We start from the raw sequence: 25,002 nt of genomic DNA on the forward strand, positions 1-25,002 counted from the left end.
CGCTTTTGATTCTCACTCAAATGGTGTCTGCCGTGCTGCTGGTCCCGGGTTTGATTCTCACTCAAATGGTATCTTCCGTGCTACTGGTCCCGGGTTTGTTTCTCACTAAAATGGTATCTGCCGTGCTCCTGGTTCCGACTTTGATTCTCACTCATATGGTGCATGCCTTGTTTCTGGTTCCGGGTTTGATTCTCATATGGTGTCTGTTGTGCTAATGGTGCTAAAGGGTGAAATTAATGCCAACTCATTAACTTTTGAACAAATGAATGTTTGAATGACCGGTTACATGCCTCTTAATAGAGCTACATCTTTTCTTCTTTGCGCAATTTAATATTCACCAATCGAATCTCCAATAAAAATCTATCAATGATGTGCGTCTTATTCCATTCCTTACAGTCTCTGGCTTCTTTGTTAATCCGTTTGCTAACATGTTGCGTATATTAAATAGGGGGCCGTGAGACAACCAAACGATCAAATAAACCGACGCTTCCATAGCTTTAGATTAACCTATCTATGCACACATGTATTATTCTTTAGCGGATGTCCTCTGCCGCGTCGAGCCAGAAGTCCAACCTCGATAAAGTTGCATTGAAGAACATCTTGCAGAGTCGTCTGCTTATCACGCAGGCGGACTATGAAGATGACGACGTGGATATCGACCTGATCAGCTACAGCAACGGCCGCATGTCCAGCGCCACTGACTATGAGACCGACCTTGACATGGATTACGAGGGTCTGTAGTCTCTACTACCTAGTGTTTTGCAATCCTGGCACTTTGCTGTTTTCACGTTTATTCAATTAAAACACGCTCGCTTCGTTTGCGCAATTCACAACTTAAGAATGCTGAACATATATAACACACGCTCCAAAATTAGCATTTTCCTTAATCATCAGCTGAATTGCGTACCATTTTATGCATAGTTCCCTACCTGGTTAGTAGGTATAATTGAATGAAAGTAGACTAACGACAATGTACAGAAAGTTAATAAGTGTAAAGTTAATATGAGTCTTATTCTGAGAAAACAGGGCTTAATGCATTTGCGTAAAGTGTCGTCCCAGATTAGCCTGTGCAGTCCGCACAGGCTAATCAGGGACTACACTTTCCGCCTAAATTGGATTTTTGCTAAGAAGAGACTTCATTTAAACGAAAAATGTCATACAAGCGGAAAGTGTCGTCCCTGATTAGCCTGAAGGCTTATCTGGGACGACACTTTACGCACATGCATTATGCCTAGTTTTCTCAGAACACGACTCATATGTTCGCAGTCTACCCCTGGTGTAACTTGTGCGTTTCATGTACAGAGTGGATCGCGGAGGAGGAAAACACGTTGCGGGACGACTCGTCCCAGGAACAGAAGTACATCCACACGTGCAACGAGACCGGCACCATCCCCGTCTCGTACTTCCTGCGCCACATCAAGGCGACCACCTTCCGGATGCGGTACCACGGCCTCGGTCCGCTCGGGGTAAAGGCCCTCTGTACACCATTGAAGGTATCGATAGTGTGCAATCTCGCTATGGAGAATTGATAGACACAAATTCATTCATAACGCATTTATTATTTTCATAACCACTAATAAAAATTGTAAGATTCGTTCACTTACGGAATTCACACAATAGTTAATTGATGTGAACATTGATTAGAACATCTTTTTTAATCTATGGTTACTGTTCATACGTAGTACTTATAGTATACGTTTTAGATTGTATTGTTTAATTAATTGTCTTATAGCTATATACATTTAATAGTTTTGATCGATTTCTTTTGAAACAGTGTTGCAAAATGTATTCGTATCCGCGATTCGTCAACTGTTCTGATGTAAAGCGCCTTTGAATGTACCATTTTGCATGAAAATTGCGCTATATAAATCTGGTATAATAATAATAATAATAATAATAATAATAATAATAATAATAATAATAATCTATCTGGTATAAGTTGTAATTTATGACTTGTAATTTCAAGTTTATTTTAAATCTCATACGCGTCTTGTGGGGTCAACAGGAGAACCACGACATAGAAAACCTTGACCTTGAAGGCAACTGGATCGAAAAGGAGGGGGCTGGCTACATGGCCAACATGATCAGGGAAAACATGTACATCACCGACATAGTAAGTGCCGACAGCACAACTACATGTGTATAAACGATACGTTGGTTACACTGCTATAGCATAATAAGCAAATTATGATTTTGTTTTTTTTTAATTTGGTAAAAAAATATTACATGTATTTTCAAACAAATTGTATTAAGAGAAGTACATGTACTATTACACATTGTTTACGTACCTACCGGAACACCATCGTCAAACACACTGTTCCTTGTTAATGTTATTACTGTTGATCGCTGGTGGCATGCACTGACGTCCTTGCATCGTTTTACCAGAATATAGCGGAGAACCGGCTAGGCCGAGACGGGGGGGATGCAATATGTGAGAGTCTCATGAAGAACGAGATCCTCAAGAGTCTCAACATGTCAGGTGGGCGGTGTCCGCGCGCTTTCATGTTTATGTTCAATCGTTCATGTAACATCATGATTACGCAAATTATTACCAATTGGTTAAACATTATTACGATAATACCTTGTAGTGAATGAGTTTTGATCCTTCTAAACAGGATTATGAGCGTCGTTCTGTAAAATGGGGTTTAATGCATGTGCGTAAAGTGTCATCCCACATAAGCCTGTGCAGTGCGCACAGGCTAATATGGGTCGACACTTTCAGCCTTAACTGGGTTTTCGTTAGATAGAGTTTTCTTTTTAACGAAAAATACAATAAAAGTGGAAAGTGTCGTCCCTAAATAGCCTTTGCGGTCATCACCGGCTAATCTGCGACAACAATGTACGCACATGTTTTAAACCTTCTTTCACAGAGCGAGCCTCGTATATATGAATGGGTCGTTTCACTTTTATATCCGTTTCAATCACGCAAGATGTTTATATTGGAAATTAAGAGTCGGATACGATTATTTACGAATTTGAACGGAATAACACACAGGCCAATTTAAACATACCGGATAAATAAGAAAGGGATGAAACTTTCATCACACTACATCACATCAACACATCATAACAATAACATATTTAAAAAGTACATAAAGTAGAAAGGCACTAAAGCGATTGTGCATGTTTAATTATTATTCACCGCAATTAAAATTGACCTATACAATATTACGAAATAGTCATCATAAGATCGGAAGAACACACGCACACACGGACGGACGCAGGCACCCACACTCACACAGCTTTAACGAGCTGTCCACCAACTTGTTTGACAAATCTGACAATAAAACTGACAGTATAAACTGTGCCTGTATTGCTGCCAAAGGTAACAACCTGCAGGACGCAGGCGCGGAGAAGATCTGCGCGATGCTGCACAGAAACACCTGTCTGAAGCACCTCTACCTCAGCAACAACCACTTCGAGGAGCAAGCCGCACATTTCTTTAAGGAGGCGCTCAGTCACAACGAAACGCTCGAGACACTGGATCTCGGCTGGAACCACTTCCGCACCAACGGCGCAGTGGCGCTGGCGGAAGGAGTACAGGTTGGTTGGTGTGCAGATATCATATATGTTCATAAATCTATGCTACTTAATATGTAAATGCATTAATGTCATATAATAATTTCCATTTTGGACAAAATGTATTGTTACTCGGAATATAAATGGAGGCTTTACATATATGAAGGATTGTTTATACCATATCATTTAATGAAAACAAAAATACTTGCTTTTATTTGTGTTAAGGTATACTGGTAATTTCCTCAAATTATGTGATGTTTGTTACAGGAAAACTATGGCCTAAAGAGCCTACTGGTGTCCATGAACGGATTCAGCGAGGCGGGGTCGGAGGCACTGGGCCGAGCGCTCAAACATAATCGCGGCCTCACGGAGCTCGACGTCAGCTACAACCGCATCAACGGCACCGGGGCCGGCCACATAGCGCTCGGCCTGCAGACCAACGACGTGCTCAAAGTGCTCAAGGTGGGGCCTAGGTAGATTGCATACGCCGTGCATGCGGACTTTGTTTGCATCTGACACCATTCGCAGAGATGTTTTATTATAAGCATAATATTACATGACCGTGTGTAATGAAGTCTTTTCAACTTACCGCTAGTGTCTGTAACGCACAAAGTATTTAGTAACTCGTAAAGCAATAAAATCATACTTAGTCCGACCGAGATAAAATGACTGTGGTGGTGATATAGGGACTGTGTTAATTATAATAATGTCTGTCGTGGGGCAATAATATAGGAGACAAATACGGAAACCGTACAAGAGACAACACCCGCAGCAACTGGCGATACAGATATACCCGTTATAAAACATGTTTTGTGTTGTATAAATAAATTGCACAGTAAACATATCTTCACGCGTGCTTTATTAATACGCACTAAATAAAAGATAAAGCCGTTTCAGTGGTTGGACTTGTTTTAAACTATGTGTTTTATTACCGGCTATCCCTCCCAACATTCGGCCGTATGCATGAACTATTTGCCTTCAGATCGGCTACAACCCCGTGGGGGAGGACGGCTGTTTGGCACTTATCATCGCTATCTCCAAGAACGACCAGAGCTGCATGACCCGCCTTGACCTCTCGGTATGAACTGTATAGCATGTCAGATCTGCATGACCCTCATTAACCTCTCGGTATATACTATATAGCATGTCAGAGCTGCATGAACCTCCTTTACCTCTCGGTTTGTACTATATAGTATGTCAGAGCTGCATGCACCTCCTTTACCTCTCGGTTTGTACTATATAGTATGTCAGAGCTGCATGAACCTCCTTGACCTCTCGGTATATACAATATAGCATGTCAGAGCTGTATGACCCTCTTTGACCTCTCGGTATATACTATATAGCATGTCAGAGCTGCATGACCATCATTGACCTCTCCGTATGTACTAAATAGCATGTCAGAGCTGCATGACCCTCCTTGACCTCTCCGTATAGACTATATAGCATGTCAGAGCTGCATGACCCTCCTTGACCTCTCCGTATAGACAATATAGCTTTCAGAGTTGCAAGATCCTCCTTGACCTCTCGGTATGTACTATATAGCATGACAAAGCTGTATGACCCTCATTGACCTCTCGGTATATACTTTATAGCATGTCAGAGCTGCATGATCCTCCTTGACCTCTCCGTATAGACTATATAGTATGTCAGAGCTGCATGACCCTCATTGATCTCTCGGTATATACTATAAAGCATATCAGAGCCTGACAACCCTCCTTGACCTCTCAGTATATACTTTAAAGCATGTCAGAGCTGCATGACCCTTATTGACCTCTCGGTATATACTTTAAAGTATGTCAGAGCTGCATGACCCTCATTGACCTCTCGGTATTAAGTATATAGCATGTCAGAGCTGCATGACCCTCCTTGACCTATCGGTGTGTACTATATAGCGTGTCAGAGCTGCATGACCAGTGCTCACGCTGATGCCAGACATTATCGCCAATGGCGATTATTTTATCCAACTGGCTATTATTTCTTAAAATTGTCTAGAAAAAATGGTTATTATTTTATCCGCCTACATAAAAAAAAAATTGCCACTAAATGTTGTCCGGCGTTTGCGAAACGCCTGCAAATCGGGCCATCAAGCAGGAAAAATCGATAACGAGATTACCTGTGTACACACTCGACCCTGTGTATTGTCATACACGCGTCAATAACTTCTGCTAAATTGTGGCCTGGAGCATTTTTCTCAATCAGTGTCCGACAGCAGTGATATATTTCGGAAAAAACGTCTTTAATCTCCCTGTGCTTTACCAATTATCGGTAACTGTTAGATCTTTGTTAATTTTTCGCCAATTATTATTTAATCGTCATTATTGAAAATCGCCGCTAATATTGTTGGCTGGTTTTGTTTTGCACGCCGTTTTTTCTGCAATTAGATTACATTGAACATTGCTTGATGAAATAATTATTTAATCGCCATCAACTAATTATCCCCGTAATTACCGCTGTTTGTCGTCTGCTTTAACATACTGATTCCAATTTTTAACCAGGTAACCTGGTTTTCCCAATTCAAAGGGACCCGGCATATGCCATGGTCAGCTAATTTTAACGAAACACGTGTTTGGAATTACACTAAGGTGGTGTATTTTAACTCACGCGCTGTGACGTTAATTGATGTAAACATTATCGGCATTGCGAAAGTGTTATTTTTGGAATAAATCATTTACAATTGATATTGGCCTCTGCCTACAATATTGCGGCCGATGGCAAACGCCGTATTAAGAGATAAAGTAGTCGAACGATATGCACATTTTAGATTATGCATATTAATATTTTATATTATGCATATTTCATGTGCAAAACGCGTACATTTTTTCGGATTACCGTTTTCGGATACTGTATTTTTTTCGTCCATTATGATTTATTTTCGAAGTTCATAACAGCAAAAATATAATGACGAATACACATGCGGTGATAAGGAAGGTGTGGTTTATAATATTTCGAGTATTCACCAAAAATTGCAATTGGAAAAACTATAAAAAATTGTATAATTAGTGCTCTGGGTGGGTTGGGGCCTCTGCCCTTAATTCTTATGTGTATGTAACTGTAGCTGAGATCTGGTTTGTTAAGTCACACCCAAAACATTGATTGTATTCTTTATTGTAAAGCCATGATAATATTTTATAAGAAAATGACACACTGATATTATGCTTGTTTTTGAGTATATATATATATATATATTATAACTTAAATCAATAGATATACATTTAATAAAACATAGATAAAATGAGATTCATGGTTTTTTCTTTCTTTTTGCCTTCAGTACCGTTTTGCGGAAAGGTCCGCATATGTTTTGGCTATTATTTTTTTAAGGAATAAAAATATGGCTATTATTTTCTGAAGGCCAGAGTGAGCACTGCATGACCCTCATTGACCTCTCGGTATATACAATATAGCATGTCAGAGCTGCATGAATCTTCTTTACCTCTCGGTGTGTACTATATAGCATGTCAGAGCTGCATGACCCTCCTTGACTTCTCGGTATATACTATATAGTGTTTCAGAACTGCATGACCCACCTTGACTTCTCGGGATATACTAGTACACTATAGCATGTCAGAGCTGCATTCACCTCTTTTACCTCTCGGTTTATACACTATAGAATGTCAGAGCTGCATGACCCTCAATGACCTCTCGGTATATACTATATAGCATGTCAGAGCTGCATGAACCTCCTTGACCTCTCGGTATATACTATATAGCATGTCAGCGCTATTTGACCCTCATTGACCTCTCGGTATATACTATATAGCATGTCAGAGCTGCATGACCCTCATTGAACTCTCAGTATATACTATATAGCATGTCAGAGCTGCATGAAGCTCATTGACCTCTCGGTATATACTATATAGCATGTCAGAGATACATGACCCTCCTTGACCTCTCGGTGTGTACTATATAGCATGTCAGAGCTGCATGAACCACCTTGACCTCTCGGTATATACTTTATAGCATGTCAGAGCTACATTACCCTCCTTGACCTTTCGGTATATACTATATAGCACGTCAGAGCTGCATGATCCGCATTGACCTCTCGGTATGTACTATATAGCATGTCAGAGCTGCATGACCCTTCTTGACCTCTCGGTATGTACTATAAATCATGTCCGAGCTTTATAACCCTCCTTGACCTTTCGGTATATACTAAATAGCATATCAGAGCTGGAAGACCCACCTTGACCTCCCGGTATACCGGTCTACTATATTGAATATCAGACCTGCATTACCCGCCTTCACCTCTCGGTATTTACTATATAGCATGTAAGATCTTGGCGACCCTCCTCGACCTCTCGGTTTATACTATATAGCATGTCGGAGCTACATGACCCGCATTGACCTCTCAGTATATACTTAATAGCATGTCAGAGCTGCATGACCCTCCTTGACCTCTTAGAATATACTATAGAGCATGTCAGAGCTGCATGACCGTGATTGACCTCTCAGTATACTAGTATACTTTATAGCATGTCATAGATGCATGACCCTCCTTGACCTCTCAGTATATACTATATAGCATGTCAGAGCTGAATGACCCTCATTGACCTCTCCGTATAGACAATAAAGCATGTCAGAGCTGCATGACCCTCCTTGACCTCTCGGTAAATACTATTTAGCATGTCAGAGCTGTATGACCCTCATTGACCTCTCGGTATATACTATATAGTATGTCAGAGCTTTACGACCCTCCTTGACCGCTCCGTATATACTTTAAAGCATGTCAGAGCTGCATGACCCTCATTGACCTCTAGGTATATACTTTAAAGCATGTCAGAGCTGCATGACCCTCATTGACCTCTCGGTATATCCATATAGCACATCAGAGCTGCATGACCCTCCTTGACCTCTCGGTGTGTACTATATAGCATGTCAGAGCTGCATGACCCTCATTGACCTCTCGATATATACTTTAAAGCATGCCAGAGCTGCATTACCCTCATTGACCTCTCGGTGTGTACAATATAGCATGTCAGAGCTGTATGACCCTCATTGACCTCTCGGTATATACAATATAGCATGTCATAGCTGTATGAACCTTCTTTACCGCTCGGTATTAACTATACAACATGTCAGAGCTGCATGATCCTCCTTGAGCTCTCGGTATATACACTATAGCATGTCAGAGCTGCATGATCCTCATTGACCTCTCGGTATATACTATACTATATAGTGTTTCAGAACTGCATGATCCGCCTTGGCCTCTCGGTATATACACTATAGCATGTCAGAGCTGCATTAACCTCTTTGACCTCTCGGTATATACACTATAGCATGTCAGAGCTGCATGATCCTCATTGACCTCTCGGTATATACTATATAGCATGTCAGAGCTGCATGAACCTCCTCGAACTCTCGGTATATACTTTATAGCATGTCAGCGCTATATGACCCTCAATAACCTCTCGGTATATACTATATAGCATGTCAGAGCTGCATGACCCTTATTGACCTCTCCGTATATACTATATAGCATGTCAGACCTGCATGAACCTCCTTGACCTCTCGGTATATACTATATATATCATGTCAGAGCTGCATAACCCTCCTTGACCTCTCGGTGTGTACTATATAGCATGTCAGAGCTGCATGAACCTCCTTGACCTCTCGGTATATACTATATATATCATGTCAGAGCTGCATGACCCTCCTTGACCTCTCGGTGTGTACTATATAGCATGTCAGAGCCGCATGAACCTCCTTGACCTCCCGGTATATACTTTATAGCATGTCAGAGCTACATGACCCTCCTTGACCTCTCGGTATATATTATATAGCATGTCAGAGCTGCATGACCCGCATTGACCTCTCGGTATGTACTATATAGCATGTCAGAGCTGCATGACCCTTCTTGATCTCTCGGTATGTACTATAAAGCATGTCAGAGCTGTATAACCCTCCTTGACCTTTCGGTATATACAATTTAGCATGTCAGAGCTGTATGACCCTCATTGACCTCTCGGTATATACTTTATAGCATGTCAGAGCTGCATGACCCTCCTTGACCTCTCCGTATAGACTATATAGCATTTCTGAACTGCATGACCCTCATTGACCTCTCGGTATATACTATAAAGTATGTCAGAGCTTTACGACCCTCCTTGATCTCTCCGTATATACTTTAAAGCATGTCAGAGCTGCATTACCCTCATTGACATCTAGGTATATACTTTAAAGCATGTCAGAGCTGCATGACCCTCATTGACCTCTCGGTATATACTATAAAGCATATCAGAGCTGCATGACCTTCATTTACCTCTCGGTGTGTACTATATAGCATGTCAGAGCTGCATGACCCTCATTGACCTCTCGGTATATACTTTAAAGCATGTCAGAGCTGCATGACCCTCATTGACCTCTCGGTATATACAATATAGCATGTCAGAGCTGTATGAACCTTCTTTACCGCTCGGTATTAACTATACAACATGTCAGAGCTGCATGATCCTCCTTGACATCTCGGTATATACTATATAGTGTTTCAGAACTGCATGATCCGCCTTGGCCTCTCGGTATATACACTATAGCATGTCAGAGCTGCATTAACCTCTTTGACCTCTCGGTATATACACTATAGCATGTCAGAGCTGCATGACCCTCATTGACCTCTCGGTATATACTATATAGCATGTCAGAGCTGCATGAACCTCCTTGAACTCTCGGTATATACTTTATAGCATGTCAGCGCTATATGACCCTCATTGACCTCTCGGTATATACTATATAGCATGTCAGCGCTATTTGACCCTCATTGACCTCTCGGTATATACTATATAGCATGTCAGAGCTGCATGACCCTCATTGAACTCTCAGTATATACTATATAGCATGTCAGAGCTGCATGAAGCTCATTGACCTCTCGGTATATACTATATAGCATGTCAGAGATACATGACCCTCCTTGACCTCTCGGTGTGTACTATATAGCATGTCAGAGCTGCATGAACCACCTTGACCTCTCGGTATATACTTTATAGCATGTCAGAGCTACATTACCCTCCTTGACCTTTCGGTATATACTATATAGCACGTCAGAGCTGCATGATCCGCATTGACCTCTCGGTATGTACTATATAGCATGTCAGAGCTGCATGACCCTTCTTGACCTCTCGGTATGTACTATAAATCATGTCCGAGCTTTATAACCCTCCTTGACCTTTCGGTATATACTAAATAGCATATCAGAGCTGGAAGACCCACCTTGACCTCCCGGTATACCGGTCTACTATATTGAATATCAGACCTGCATTACCCGCCTTCACCTCTCGGTATTTACTATATAGCATGTAAGATCTTGGCGACCCTCCTCGACCTCTCGGTTTATACTATATAGCATGTCGGAGCTACATGACCCGCATTGACCTCTCAGTATATACTTAATAGCATGTCAGAGCTGCATGACCCTCCTTGACCTCTTAGAATATACTATAGAGCATGTCAGAGCTGCATGACCGTGATTGACCTCTCAGTATACTAGTATACTTTATAGCATGTCATAGATGCATGACCCTCCTTGACCTCTCAGTATATACTATATAGCATGTCAGAGCTGAATGACCCTCATTGACCTCTCCGTATAGACAATAAAGCATGTCAGAGCTGCATGACCCTCCTTGACCTCTCGGTAAATACTATTTAGCATGTCAGAGCTGTATGACCCTCATTGACCTCTCGGTATATACTATATAGTATGTCAGAGCTTTACGACCCTCCTTGACCGCTCCGTATATACTTTAAAGCATGTCAGAGCTGCATGACCCTCATTGACCTCTAGGTATATACTTTAAAGCATGTCAGAGCTGCATGACCCTCATTGACCTCTCGGTATATCCATATAGCACATCAGAGCTGCATGACCCTCCTTGACCTCTCGGTGTGTACTATATAGCATGTCAGAGCTGCATGACCCTCATTGACCTCTCGATATATACTTTAAAGCATGCCAGAGCTGCATTACCCTCATTGACCTCTCGGTGTGTACAATATAGCATGTCAGAGCTGTATGACCCTCATTGACCTCTCGGTATATACAATATAGCATGTCATAGCTGTATGAACCTTCTTTACCGCTCGGTATTAACTATACAACATGTCAGAGCTGCATGATCCTCCTTGAGCTCTCGGTATATACACTATAGCATGTCAGAGCTGCATGATCCTCATTGACCTCTCGGTATATACTATACTATATAGTGTTTCAGAACTGCATGATCCGCCTTGGCCTCTCGGTATATACACTATAGCATGTCAGAGCTGCATTAACCTCTTTGACCTCTCGGTATATACACTATAGCATGTCAGAGCTGCATGACCCTCATTGACCTCTCGGTATATACTATATAGCATGTCAGAGCTGCATGAACCTCCTTGAACTCTCGGTATATACTTTATAGCATGTCAGCGCTATATGACCCTCATTGACCTCTCGGTATATACTATATAGCATGTCAGCGCTATTTGACCCTCATTGACCTCTCGGTATATACTATATAGCATGTCAGAGCTGCATGACCCTCATTGAACTCTCAGTATATACTATATAGCATGTCAGAGCTGCATGAAGCTCATTGACCTCTCGGTATATACTATATAGCATGTCAGAGATACATGACCCTCCTTGACCTCTCGGTGTGTACTATATAGCATGTCAGAGCTGCATGAACCACCTTGACCTCTCGGTATATACTTTATAGCATGTCAGAGCTACATTACCCTCCTTGACCTTTCGGTATATACTATATAGCACGTCAGAGCTGCATGATCCGCATTGACCTCTCGGTATGTACTATATAGCATGTCAGAGCTGCATGACCCTTCTTGACCTCTCGGTATGTACTATAAATCATGTCCGAGCTTTATAACCCTCCTTGACCTTTCGGTATATACTAAATAGCATATCAGAGCTGGAAGACCCACCTTGACCTCCCGGTATACCGGTCTACTATATTGAATATCAGACCTGCATTACCCGCCTTCACCTCTCGGTATTTACTATATAGCATGTAAGATCTTGGCGACCCTCCTCGACCTCTCGGTTTATACTATATAGCATGTCGGAGCTACATGACCCGCATTGACCTCTCAGTATATACTTAATAGCATGTCAGAGCTGCATGACCCTCCTTGACCTCTTAGAATATACTATAGAGCATGTCAGAGCTGCATGACCGTGATTGACCTCTCAGTATACTAGTATACTTTATAGCACATCAGAGCTGCATGACCCTCCTTGACCTCTCGGTGTGTACTATATAGCATGTCAGAGCTGCATGACCCTCATTGACCTCTCGATATATACTTTAAAGCATGCCAGAGCTGCATTACCCTCATTGACCTCTCGGTGTGTACAATATAGCATGTCAGAGCTGTATGACCCTCATTGACCTCTCGGTATATACAATATAGCATGTCATAGCTGTATGAACCTTCTTTACCGCTCGGTATTAACTATACAACATGTCAGAGCTGCATGATCCTCCTTGAGCTCTCGGTATATACACTATAGCATGTCAGAGCTGCATGATCCTCATTGACCTCTCGGTATATACTATACTATATAGTGTTTCAGAACTGCATGATCCGCCTTGGCCTCTCGGTATATACACTATAGCATGTCAGAGCTGCATTAACCTCTTTGACCTCTCGGTATATACACTATAGCATGTCAGAGCTGCATGATCCTCATTGACCTCTCGGTATATACTATATAGCATGTCAGAGCTGCATGAACCTCCTCGAACTCTCGGTATATACTTTATAGCATGTCAGCGCTATATGACCCTCAATAACCTCTCGGTATATACTATATAGCATGTCAGAGCTGCATGACCCTTATTGACCTCTCCGTATATACTATATAGCATGTCAGACCTGCATGAACCTCATTGACCTCTCGGTATATACTATATATATCATGTCAGAGCTGCATAACCCTCCTTGACCTCTCGGTGTGTACTATATAGCATGTCAGAGCTGCATGAACCTCCTTGACCTCTCGGTATATACTATATATATCATGTCAGAGCTGCATGACCCTCCTTGACCTCTCGGTGTGTACTATATAGCATGTCAGAGCCGCATGAACCTCCTTGACCTCCCGGTATATACTTTATAGCATGTCAGAGCTACATGACCCTCCTTGACCTCTCGGTATATATTATATAGCATGTCAGAGCTGCATGACCCGCATTGACCTCTCGGTATGTACTATATAGCATGTCAGAGCTGCATGACCCTTCTTGATCTCTCGGTATGTACTATAAAGCATGTCAGAGCTGTATAACCCTCCTTGACCTTTCGGTATATACAATTTAGCATGTCAGAGCTGTATGACCCTCATTGACCTCTCGGTATATACTTTATAGCATGTCAGAGCTGCATGACCCTCCTTGACCTCTCCGTATAGACTATATAGCATTTCTGAACTGCATGACCCTCATTGACCTCTCGGTATATACTATAAAGTATGTCAGAGCTTTACGACCCTCCTTGATCTCTCCGTATATACTTTAAAGCATGTCAGAGCTGCATTACCCTCATTGACATCTAGGTATATACTTTAAAGCATGTCAGAGCTGCATGACCCTCATTGACCTCTCGGTATATACTATAAAGCATATCAGAGCTGCATGACCTTCATTTACCTCTCGGTGTGTACTATATAGCATGTCAGAGCTGCATGACCCTCATTGACCTCTCGGTATATACTTTAAAGCATGTCAGAGCTGCATGACCCTCATTGACCTCTCGGTATATACAATATAGCATGTCAGAGCTGTATGAACCTTCTTTACCGCTCGGTATTAACTATACAACATGTCAGAGCTGCATGATCCTCCTTGACATCTCGGTATATACTATATAGTGTTTCAGAACTGCATGATCCGCCTTGGCCTCTCGGTATATACACTATAGCATGTCAGAGCTGCATTAACCTCTTTGACCTCTCGGTATATACACTATAGCATGTCAGAGCTGCATGACCCTCATTGACCTCTCGGTATATACTATATAGCATGTCAGAGCTGCATGAACCTCCTTGAACTCTCGGTATATACTTTATAGCATGTCAGCGCTATATGACCCTCATTGACCTCTCGGTATATACTATATAGCATGTCAGAGCTGCATGACCCTTATTGACCTCTCCGTATATACAGTCCAACCTGCCAATAACGACCACTCGAGGGATTTGGTCGTTGTGGTCTTTGTTCACAGGTGGTCTTTATTCGCAGGGTCGATTGAAACTTTGCAAAATATGCTAGTAGGCTTTTAACAGGTACCGTATAATGTATGTGCTCTATTGTTTAAATGTGTGAATTCTAAAGCATGTGTAATGTAAAAAAGGATTGAAATCACAATTGTGTTTTATATTTACATGTATTATTTCACATTCCAAACATAAACTAACAAACGAACTAACGCTTGGATGCCATAATGGTTAACTTTAACTGACAATTTACTTATCTATCATCTATGCGCGTCGTATCACGGAGAAATTTAAGAAAGGAATGAATTTAAATTGTATGTGTACAATTTGCATCGTAATTGTAAAGAAACCGTAAATTTCCTTTATAAGTTGATATAATAAGTGTGTACTATATAGCATGTCAGAGCTGCATGAACCTCCTTGACCTCTCGGTATATACTATATATATCATGTCAGAGCTGCATGACCCTCCTTGACCTCTCGGTGTGTACTATATAGCATGTCAGAGCTGCATGAACCTCCTTGACCTCTCGGTATAAACTATATATATCATGTCAGAGCTGCATGACCCTCCTTGACCTCTCGGTGTGTACTATATAGCATGTCAGAGCTGCATGAACCTCCTTGACCTCCCGGTATATACTTTATAGCATGTCAGAGCTACATGACCCTCCTTGACCTCTCGGTATATTATAAAGCATGTCAGAGCTGCATGACCCGCATTGACCTCTCCGTATGTACTATATAGCATGTCAGAGCTGCATGACCCTTCTTGATCTCTCGGTATGTACTATAAAGCATGTCAGAGCTGTATTACCCTCATTGACCTCTCAGTATATACTTTATAGCATGTCAGAGCTGCATGACCTTCCTTGACCTCTCAGTATATACTATATAGCATGTTAGAGCTACATTACCCTCCTTGAGCTATTGGTATTTACTATAAAGCATGTAAAAGCTGTATGACTATACTTGACCATTTGGTATATACGATAGAGCATGTCAGAACTGAGTGACCCACCTAGATCTGTCGGTATACAACATGCACAACTGAACGGCAATAGTGTGCCTTTTAATCCACATGAGCAAACATTACATATCCAAACAATGGTGCATATACATATTTAATTTTTGAATTACATTTTCAACATACGATTGAACAGGATGTCATAAATTATTCTTCTATTTTTTAATGCACTGAATCATTTGTGTCTGTTTCTAACTGTAGCCTTTGTGACATTTTTGCCGTTATAAGATCTCTTATATCCCATGAATAATATAAAAAAACATGCTATAAAATGCACGTTAAATACTTGCTAACTGATGACCAAGCGTATCTCTATATCGGTAATAATGCTTGTTTTAAAAATACTAATAGAAATTAAAAGTGTAGTTTCGTCTTTATTTTAATTAAAATCTGTTCCTGTGTTTCAGGACGTGTTCGTCACACCTGATTTCCGTGACATCCAGAAGAAGTTGGAGGCGGAACGAGTCTTAACAGTGCTACACGCAGGTTGGCTACGCAGTCATACGGAAATTGTTTGATTTAAATGGCTTAATTTTATCCGATGTCAACCATCAACAATCATTAAACTACGGTCTAGCTTACTTTGCTTGATTTCCTGAGTTGCAACCTTTTCATAATATAAAACTTAAAGTAAATTAAATATATTGCAATTAAACGTTCGGTTACGTCTAACTTGAGGTTGTATCGATAGTGATTAATAATGATAACGCGTTGAACTCTGAAAATGCAACGCGTTTTTTTACCTCAACGAGTTATCACGTGCATTATAGGTATAGGATTTTCAATGACACACCTACTGCTATGTGGATTTTCAATGACACACCTACTGCTATGTGGATTTTCAATGACACACCTACTGCTATGGATATTATCCACATAGAGGTAGATGTGTGTCATTGAAAATCGCCCCGCTGACACAAAGGGCGTAATCATGTGACAAACAAGATGGCGACGTCCATTCTGAGATAGGTATTTTTCGCCGTTTTATACCCTTTATTGTTTACATTTTTTTTTGTTGCCGGTCACTTTCCAGAATATCATCAAGAAAGTGATGAGCGTTATTTTCGTATTAATATTCGCTCTGTATCTCGACTTAACCCGCTGTGAATTTTCTTAGCGGGAGCTGTAATTTTGTGACCAGCTTAGAAATTTCGCAGTAAAGTCGAGATAGAGCTATAGCTGGATATTTACTACGATATAAACGCTAATCATTTTGCCGATATGGCTGGAAAGTGAGCGGCATTTTAAAAATTCATACAAGTAATAAAGGGTATAAAACGGCGAAAAATTGCTGTCTCGGCATGGACGTCGCCATCTTTTTTGTCACGTGATTATCCCCTTTGTGGCACCATTAGAAAAAAAACCAAGAGAACATTACTGAATTCAAACGAAATAGTAACTTACTGCTATTATATTGGTAAACGTGAACAGGCCTCGTGAACGACCACGAGATGACCGAGAATGGAACAATATTGGAGACGTTCCGACGCAACCCGTACGAGAAGCTGAAGAAGCACATCCGGTCGTCTGGTTACCGGCTCATCGACCTGTTCAAGGACTTCGACAAGGACGGTAGCAACACGATCACCAAGGAGGAATTTACAAGGGGCCTACAGGTAGGTCGATAACATTTATAAATATTTCTCGTAGTTATGCGTAATGGTGGACAAGTATTCTTAAGATCGGTCTTTCAAGTTCTTCGTCGAACTGGAAAACTGGTCGACATGGTTTAATAATATGGGGTCCACCTAGCGACCGAGAGGTCACAGGTTCAATCCCTACTGTGGGAGCGTTCTTTAGATCACCAACAAAGACACCAAGTACTGGTTCTAGGCCCATGAAACGGACTCGATAGTGTTTCAATAAGCCTTAAGCTTCCGATGTAATCGAGCTAAAGTAAATAGGTTACAACTAAACTGAAAATTTCAAGTCAAGTCAAGTCAATTTTATTGGCAAATACATGTGTACATAGCCAAAAAGATAACATAGATGTACATGTAATGACGGTGTAGAAAAAAAAGGCATAAATACTACATTTGTTGAGATGAAAAGTATGGTATATCATGGTTATGAATTAATACTAAAACGAAAATACAGGAAACAATCTTTTCTAACTTTAAACGATGCGTCAAAGAAACAACAACAAAAAAACAACAAAATTGAATTAACGAACCACTACTAACTTGTTTGCATTGAAAATACATATGGAGAAAAATATAGCAAAAGACAAAGAGAGAATGTGGGAAAAAAGAAACAAAAGCAACTTTGACGTCTGTTGTTTTCACATGTATGCATCCTACTTTTAGCGATTATGTGGAAAAAATTACCTTGTATTAATCTTTCAAAACAGTTATAGCTCGTTATACACACGAGCTTTGAATGTTGTGTTCCCCTCCTTCAATCGCCTATTCGAAACGAAATCAAAGACGATATCAGGGGAAATGATTACTAACATGAGCATACATGTACATACGCATGCTATGCAAAAGTGAGAAACACTTAAAGACATGTATGTACCAATTTTTAGAGATATAAACATTTTTGTAATGAAAATACAATATATATATATATATATATATATATATATATATATATATATATATATATATATATATATATATATATATATATATACACACATATATGTAACATTTCCTATCAGTTATAGCTCGTTATAAGCACGAGCTTTGAATGTTGTAATTTGTGTTCCCCTCCTTGAAATCGCCTATTCGAAACGAAATCATAGACGATTTCAGGGGAAATAATTTCTAACAAGAGCAAACATGTACATACGCATGCTATGCACAAGTGAGTGACACTGAAAAAGACATTTCATTTTTGAAAATACAAAATATATATACACATATATGGAACATTTCCAACACATTGCTATTAAGGAATCTAATACTTGCAACATACGATGACTTAAACAAAGACTGTAAGCAGTAATACACCAAAAAAAGACAACATTATAATTATAAACAACAAATTAGCACAATGCTAACTTATCCAACTGGCAGTTCAGGCAATAGTCAAAAAATAAAATAAAAAATAAAGCCGACAACGTTTAAAATGAAAATTGGAATTTGAAGATTGAAATGTGAAAGTCGAACATTTCTTTAGATGAAACTAATCCCTACTAGCTCTTAAATCGAAGGCTAATCTGGTAAATTAAGCAAGGTTTATGATCGTCTTTCTATTAGAGGAGGACAGTAATTGTTTGAACTTTAACGTGAAAGGCCACCGAAGGAAATATTTTGGAAAATATTCTTTTCTCAGATCTCTATACAATGGACAGATAAGCAGAAAATGATATTCGTTTTCAATAACTCCCATATTGCATCTAGAACATATTCTTTCATTTCTAGGGATATTTCTAAACCTGCCTTCTTCAATTAAGAGTCGGTGCGCCGAACACCGTAGTCTTGTTAAACAAATTCTATCTCTCTCATTTACTACAATGTCTAAATATTTCTCAAATTCAAAATTTGATTTAAAAATGCGATAACTGTCAAGCTTAGGCAGACTATCGATGTCACTTAGCCATTTTTGTAAAGATACGTCTTTTATACGCTGAAATATACAGTTTACATCCATAATTGATAAATTATCCTTATGATACATACGTTCGTCCTAAATGTTGAAGCATTCTTTTTACATTATTACTCCAGTTAGTTATATGCGTGTAAACATTATCAAAATTTTGCAAAAGATTACTTAGTAGTGAATCAGGATTCTGTTTCATTCTATACCAGAACTGTATTATACGCATTTTTCTTATTGTGTCTAGAGGGAAGCGACCAAGTTCTCCATAAACTGCCGCGGAGGTAGTTTGTGGCCTCAAAGATAATAACTGCTTAAGAAATTTAAGATGAACTTTCTCAATGTCGGGGCAGGGATAAAATCACCACACCTCGGTACCGTAAGTCAAAATTGGCAAAATCATTGTATCAAAAAGACGTAATTTATCAACAATGTTGAAATTTTAGAAAAAAGATTATTAAGTGCGAACATTGCTCTAGATGCTTGTTTGGACATATCTTCTTGAGCTTTAAAAAAATTACAGTTAGAAGACAATGTAACACCAAGGTACGTTAACTTGTTTACAACTTCAAGCTTATGATCATTGTATTTAATATCGATATTTATAATTCTGTTACCTCTATTAAAAACCATGACTACATTTTTGCTGGTATTCACAGAAATGCCCCATACCGTGCAATAATTTTGTAATTTATCTAATAGCCGCTGAAGTCCTTCTGCAGAATAAGAGAACAATGCTGTGTCGTCAGCATATAACAACATGAATAACGTAACGTTATCAAAATACACACAATCTATGGCATCATGATATAAATAATTGTAAATATCATTTACGAAAAGTATAAATAATAGCGGAGACAAAGGTTTGCCCTGTTTAACACCAGTATAACTATCAAATAAATCTGATAGATGATATGCCGACTTGTTGATTGTGCTGTTATGCAAGTGATTTGCCCCATATGCATTTTGTGATGCATGGGATTTATTTCCTACTCTGTTCGTTTTGACACATGTCTTAACACAGCTATAGATTGATTGGATCATTTTAACAAATTTGGATGATACGTTGTTCAGCAAAAGTTTATACAAAATGCCATATCTGTAAACTAGGTCAAATGCCTTCTTAAAATCAACAAAGGCACACTACAACTGGCGCTTTTCTTGATACACTACCCGGTTTATCAAATAATTCAACACAAAAATGCAGTCTGTTGTACTCTTTTCATTCCGGAAACCGAATAGACAATCATTGAGAACATTATTATTGTCCAGCCATTTACGTAATCTACTTTCCAGCATGATTGAGAAAAATTTCGAAAATATACTTGTAAGGGTTATCCCCCTGTAGTTGTTTACATCATTCTTATCCCCCCCTTTTAGGAACCGGAACTATGACACCCAAAGACCATGAGTATGGATAAGAGCTTGTAGAATAAATTTAATTAAATAATGAACATAGTAAAAGAGACAATATTTCCTTACATTCGATAAAAAAATTCAGGAATAAGTTGGTCGAATCCTCATCTTTATCCCCTCTTTAGGTCCCCTATTGCTTTCTCGACTTCATCGATTGTAAAGTCATTATCTAAAAAATCAACAGAAGTATTATCACTCTCTAATAAATTTGTTAAATTCTGTTCCACAGTTTAATTGGAAAAAATATCACTGTTAGAAAATAAATTCTTAAAATGCTCAAAAATATATCCGGAGATAAATCATTACTCTTGCGACGATTATTTATCTTTTTTATTTCATTCCAAAATTTCTGAGGATCGGACTTTGCATAAGTGCGAAAGTTTTGCCGTTGTCGATTGTGAAAGGTATACTTGGCACGCCTTTTAATTCGGTTATATTCAGTTCTGACGTTAAAAAGCTGTACAGTTGTCCAGCGAACGATTAGTATAAAATTATTTCTTAGTCCGTCTATAACTCTTGCGCGCAGCCTCGCATTCGCCGTCAAACCATGGACTTTTATATTTACGCACGGGTTTATTATTAGAATTAAAAATTGTACTTGTTTTACCACGGACCTATAGGAAGTCAGTTATATAGTGTACATTAACCAGTGGTCTCGAAATATGTAAACTAGAAAGGTGTCAAAGAGGACAGTAATGTCATTGGTCTAGTTTCGAGATAGGGCCTCTAATTCGGTTACTGTCACACATTTTGTGTGTCCGGGTTTTGTGTCAGTCTTACATAAGTGGGTTATATTCCAGGTTTTTGTAATGATATAAATGATGGTCTGAAACATGAACAAAAACAGGTTTTAATTAACCCATTACAATTATAATAATGCTTTAAATATTTCATAGAAATTAATGCATAATACTATTATCACAGATGTTACAAGTATACCTATATATATATATATATATATATATATATATATATATATATAGAGAGAGAGAGAGAGAGAGAGAGAGAGAGAGAGAGAGAGAGAGAGAGAGAGAGAGAGAGAGAGAGAGAGAGAGAGAGAGAGAGAGAGAGAGAGATTGGAGAAATATGCTGTTCAAACAGTGCTAATTACATATTTTATACATATGCCCTAGCGCTTTCGACTTTTCGTCTTCATCAGGGGCTTGTCAACACAGATATGGTTGTACGTGCAATATTGGACATGACAGCGAAAAGTTCTAAAAATAGATAATTCATAATTGATTGATCGTAACTCACCGATAAAAACGTGCACTCGCCTAGAGCCGTGTCCGTATTATGTAAGGCTAATTGCATGTTCGTAGGGGTTTACAATAGTCTGGCTCCAGACTCATTTTAGCAATGAATCACGCAGAAAACATTTGATATCTGCCAAAACACAACCCTCTAAAATATGAGGTATGTGTTTTGAAGACTCCATTTATGTGTCATCATTTTTATTTATTCCATATGGAGCAAGGGTGTTCAGTCGCCTTATCCAATATGTCTCCCGCGACTTGCGTTGCTCGTCGGACCACTGTGTATTTGCTTCTATACAATTCAAAATATGCCAACATTTTCATGGGACATCTCGAAGGACAGCTCCTGTAGGCGGTACCATTGACACCTTATCGCTGGTTACGTTTCATAGACGATATAGACATGCAGTGGTCTCCTGGACAAGACAACCTCAAAATATTCCTTGAACTTGCTAACAACTTCCATAAATCAATTAAGTTCACCAGCGAAATATCTAATACACAACACGTTTTCTTAGATACTGTCTCACGAATTGAGGGCAACAGTCTTATAACCGACCTTTATTCAAAACCCACAGATAGCCACCAGTACCTTCTACCTACAAGCTGCCATCCACCACACTGCTGTAGGAATATACCATTTAGCTTAGCCCTTCGAATACGGCGGATTTGTACCCAAAAATCAGATTTTGAAATCCGAACAAAGGAGCTATCCGACCAATTATGCAGACGTGGGTACAATGACACGACAGTATCCCAATCCAAAACTAAAGCCGGCAATTTACATAGGGAGGACCTACTCCAATACAAAAGCAAAACGCCAAACACTCGCATACCGTTTGTGGTCACTTACCATCCAGGGCTACCAAAAATAAAAAAACATCATTGACCGCCACTGGACCACAATCGAAAAATCAAACAAGCTTAAACGTATATTTCCTGAACAGCCCATTTTGGCATACAGAAGACCAAAAAGTATCAGGGACATTCTTGTACGTGCCAAAATAACACCAAAATCCGAAGAAGCTGTTCTTGGAGAATCAAAACCATGCGGCACCAGTCGGTGCCAAACATGCAAAATGATGCGCCCATCAAATACATTCAAAGCCACATCTGGTGCCATTTCATCCATTAAAGGTAACCACAACTGCAAAACTGCAAATGCCGTATACCTGATGACGTGCAGTATATGTAACGAGCAATATGTTGGCGAAACAAAAATGGCATTGAACATGCGCATGAATCTGCATAGGTCCGACTGGAAAACTCGCAAATTCAATAGGTCTCCCGTTGCCGCACACTTCAGCGAATCGGGCCACTCGTTTGACAATATCATTTTGAATTGTATAGAAGCAAATACACAGTGGTCCGACGAGCAACGCAAGTCGCGGGAGACATATTGGATAAGGCGACTGAACACCCTTGCTCCATATGGAATAAATAAAAATGACACATAAATGGAGTCTTCAAAACACATTCCTCATATTTAAGAGGGTTGTGTTTTGGCAGATGTCAAATGTTTTCTGCGTGATTCATTGCTAAAATGAGTCTGGAGCCAGACTATTGTAAACCCCTACGAACATGCAATTAGCCTTACACAATACGGACACGGCTCTAGGCGAGTGCACGTTTTTATCGGTGAGTTACGATCAATCAATTATGAATTTTCTATTTTTAGAACTTTTCGCTGTCATGTCCAATATTGCACGTACAACCATATCTGTGTTGACAAGCCCCTGATGAAGACGAAAAGTCGAAAGCGCTAGGGCATATGTATAAAATATGTAATTAGCACTGTTTGAACAGCATATTTCTCCAATCTATTAGTACTGCTTTCTGTTCTTGCATCCGTTTTTGGATCCAGTGTTTTAGAAAGATTCATTCGTTGGTGTTCAATATTTTTTCTCAACCATATATATATACAAGAAAGCAATAAAAACAATAAAATATAGAAAATTGACTCACGAGATACCAGATCGAGACAATCTATAAAAAATGTATGTCATGAGGCAAGTTAAAGCTGCCCTGCACCTCTTACAAGATTTAATAAAGAACTGATCTAATGTTATAAAATAATTTAAATCATAGAGATGATTCTGAACACACCTAACCTTAAAGGCATGCACGGTTAGTAATATAACTCACTCATTCAATACCAGGTATCACCACACTGAACCTCTTTCACAGTCTTGATTGGTTAAGTAGTCATTAGCATATCAGTGCGTGAATAACCAATCTCCACGCAGAGTTGTCACATACAATCTCTGCCATTTCAAGCTAATCCTTTCAGATTTGGTAGGATTTTATTTTTTAATTTTTTGGTTTAAGTATTATATTATGAAAAGTAGTATCATTTTCTGATATATTTTGAAAATATTGTATAAGTTGAGGGCCATAATAAACAAATCATTACTTAAATTAAAAAAAGTAAAAATAACGGTACAATTATTGTACCACGTGGCTAGGCTATCATCACGTGGTTGGTTAAGAAGACAGGGATTTGATCCAGCTATGCTGGTTGCAGTCAAATCTCTGCGCGGAGGTTGGTGAATACCCTGTTACATTTGTTATTGTAGCTGGCGGAGGTGAAGATCACTCCCAGTGAGATCAACCAGCTGATAGGCCTCCTGGACCTCAACGGGGACGGCATGGTGGACTACAGGTGAGCTCATACATCAATATCGACAGGAAACACATAGTTGGCCTATATGCTTTAAATACATGTAGGCGTATCGCTAAATACCATTTACTTTGAATAACAGCATGGCCGTCCTATTCGAGTATAAGAAAATGCTGACATGATTTCCGTATAACAATTCATAAAAAGTTATTTTACAACATTAGAGACTTAACATATGCTGCATTACAAATATTTCAAATAAAGAAATGTACCTTATGGAATATTGAGTAAACTTATTTAAGATCATTTTAATAAAATACGACAACACGTTCGTATACCTTCTGCAACACGCAACGACGTATTAACAATGCATTCACGTGTATGTTTCTGTCGAATTTTGTTACATGAAAAA

General features: G+C 39.4%; 1 protein-coding gene across 1 annotated transcript in view; it reads left to right on the plus strand.

The window, feature by feature from the left end:
- Window positions 1-25,002, plus strand: part of LOC127874594 (leucine-rich repeat-containing protein 74B-like) — a 29,323-nt gene that overhangs the window by 3,487 nt on the left and 834 nt on the right. The window contains exons 3-12 of the mRNA XM_052418983.1: window positions 538-733; window positions 1,303-1,493; window positions 2,006-2,113; window positions 2,386-2,479; window positions 3,326-3,543; window positions 3,787-3,981; window positions 4,502-4,597; window positions 16,163-16,241; window positions 17,187-17,371; window positions 24,547-24,632. Of these exons, the coding sequence (XP_052274943.1) occupies window positions 538-733; window positions 1,303-1,493; window positions 2,006-2,113; window positions 2,386-2,479; window positions 3,326-3,543; window positions 3,787-3,981; window positions 4,502-4,597; window positions 16,163-16,241; window positions 17,187-17,371; window positions 24,547-24,632 (1,448 nt within the window). The remainder of the gene's footprint in view (window positions 1-537; window positions 734-1,302; window positions 1,494-2,005; window positions 2,114-2,385; window positions 2,480-3,325; window positions 3,544-3,786; window positions 3,982-4,501; window positions 4,598-16,162; window positions 16,242-17,186; window positions 17,372-24,546; window positions 24,633-25,002) is intronic.

This window comes from Dreissena polymorpha, chromosome 3 (assembly GCF_020536995.1).
Source record: "Dreissena polymorpha isolate Duluth1 chromosome 3, UMN_Dpol_1.0, whole genome shotgun sequence".
NCBI lineage: Eukaryota > Metazoa > Mollusca > Bivalvia > Myida > Dreissenidae > Dreissena > Dreissena polymorpha.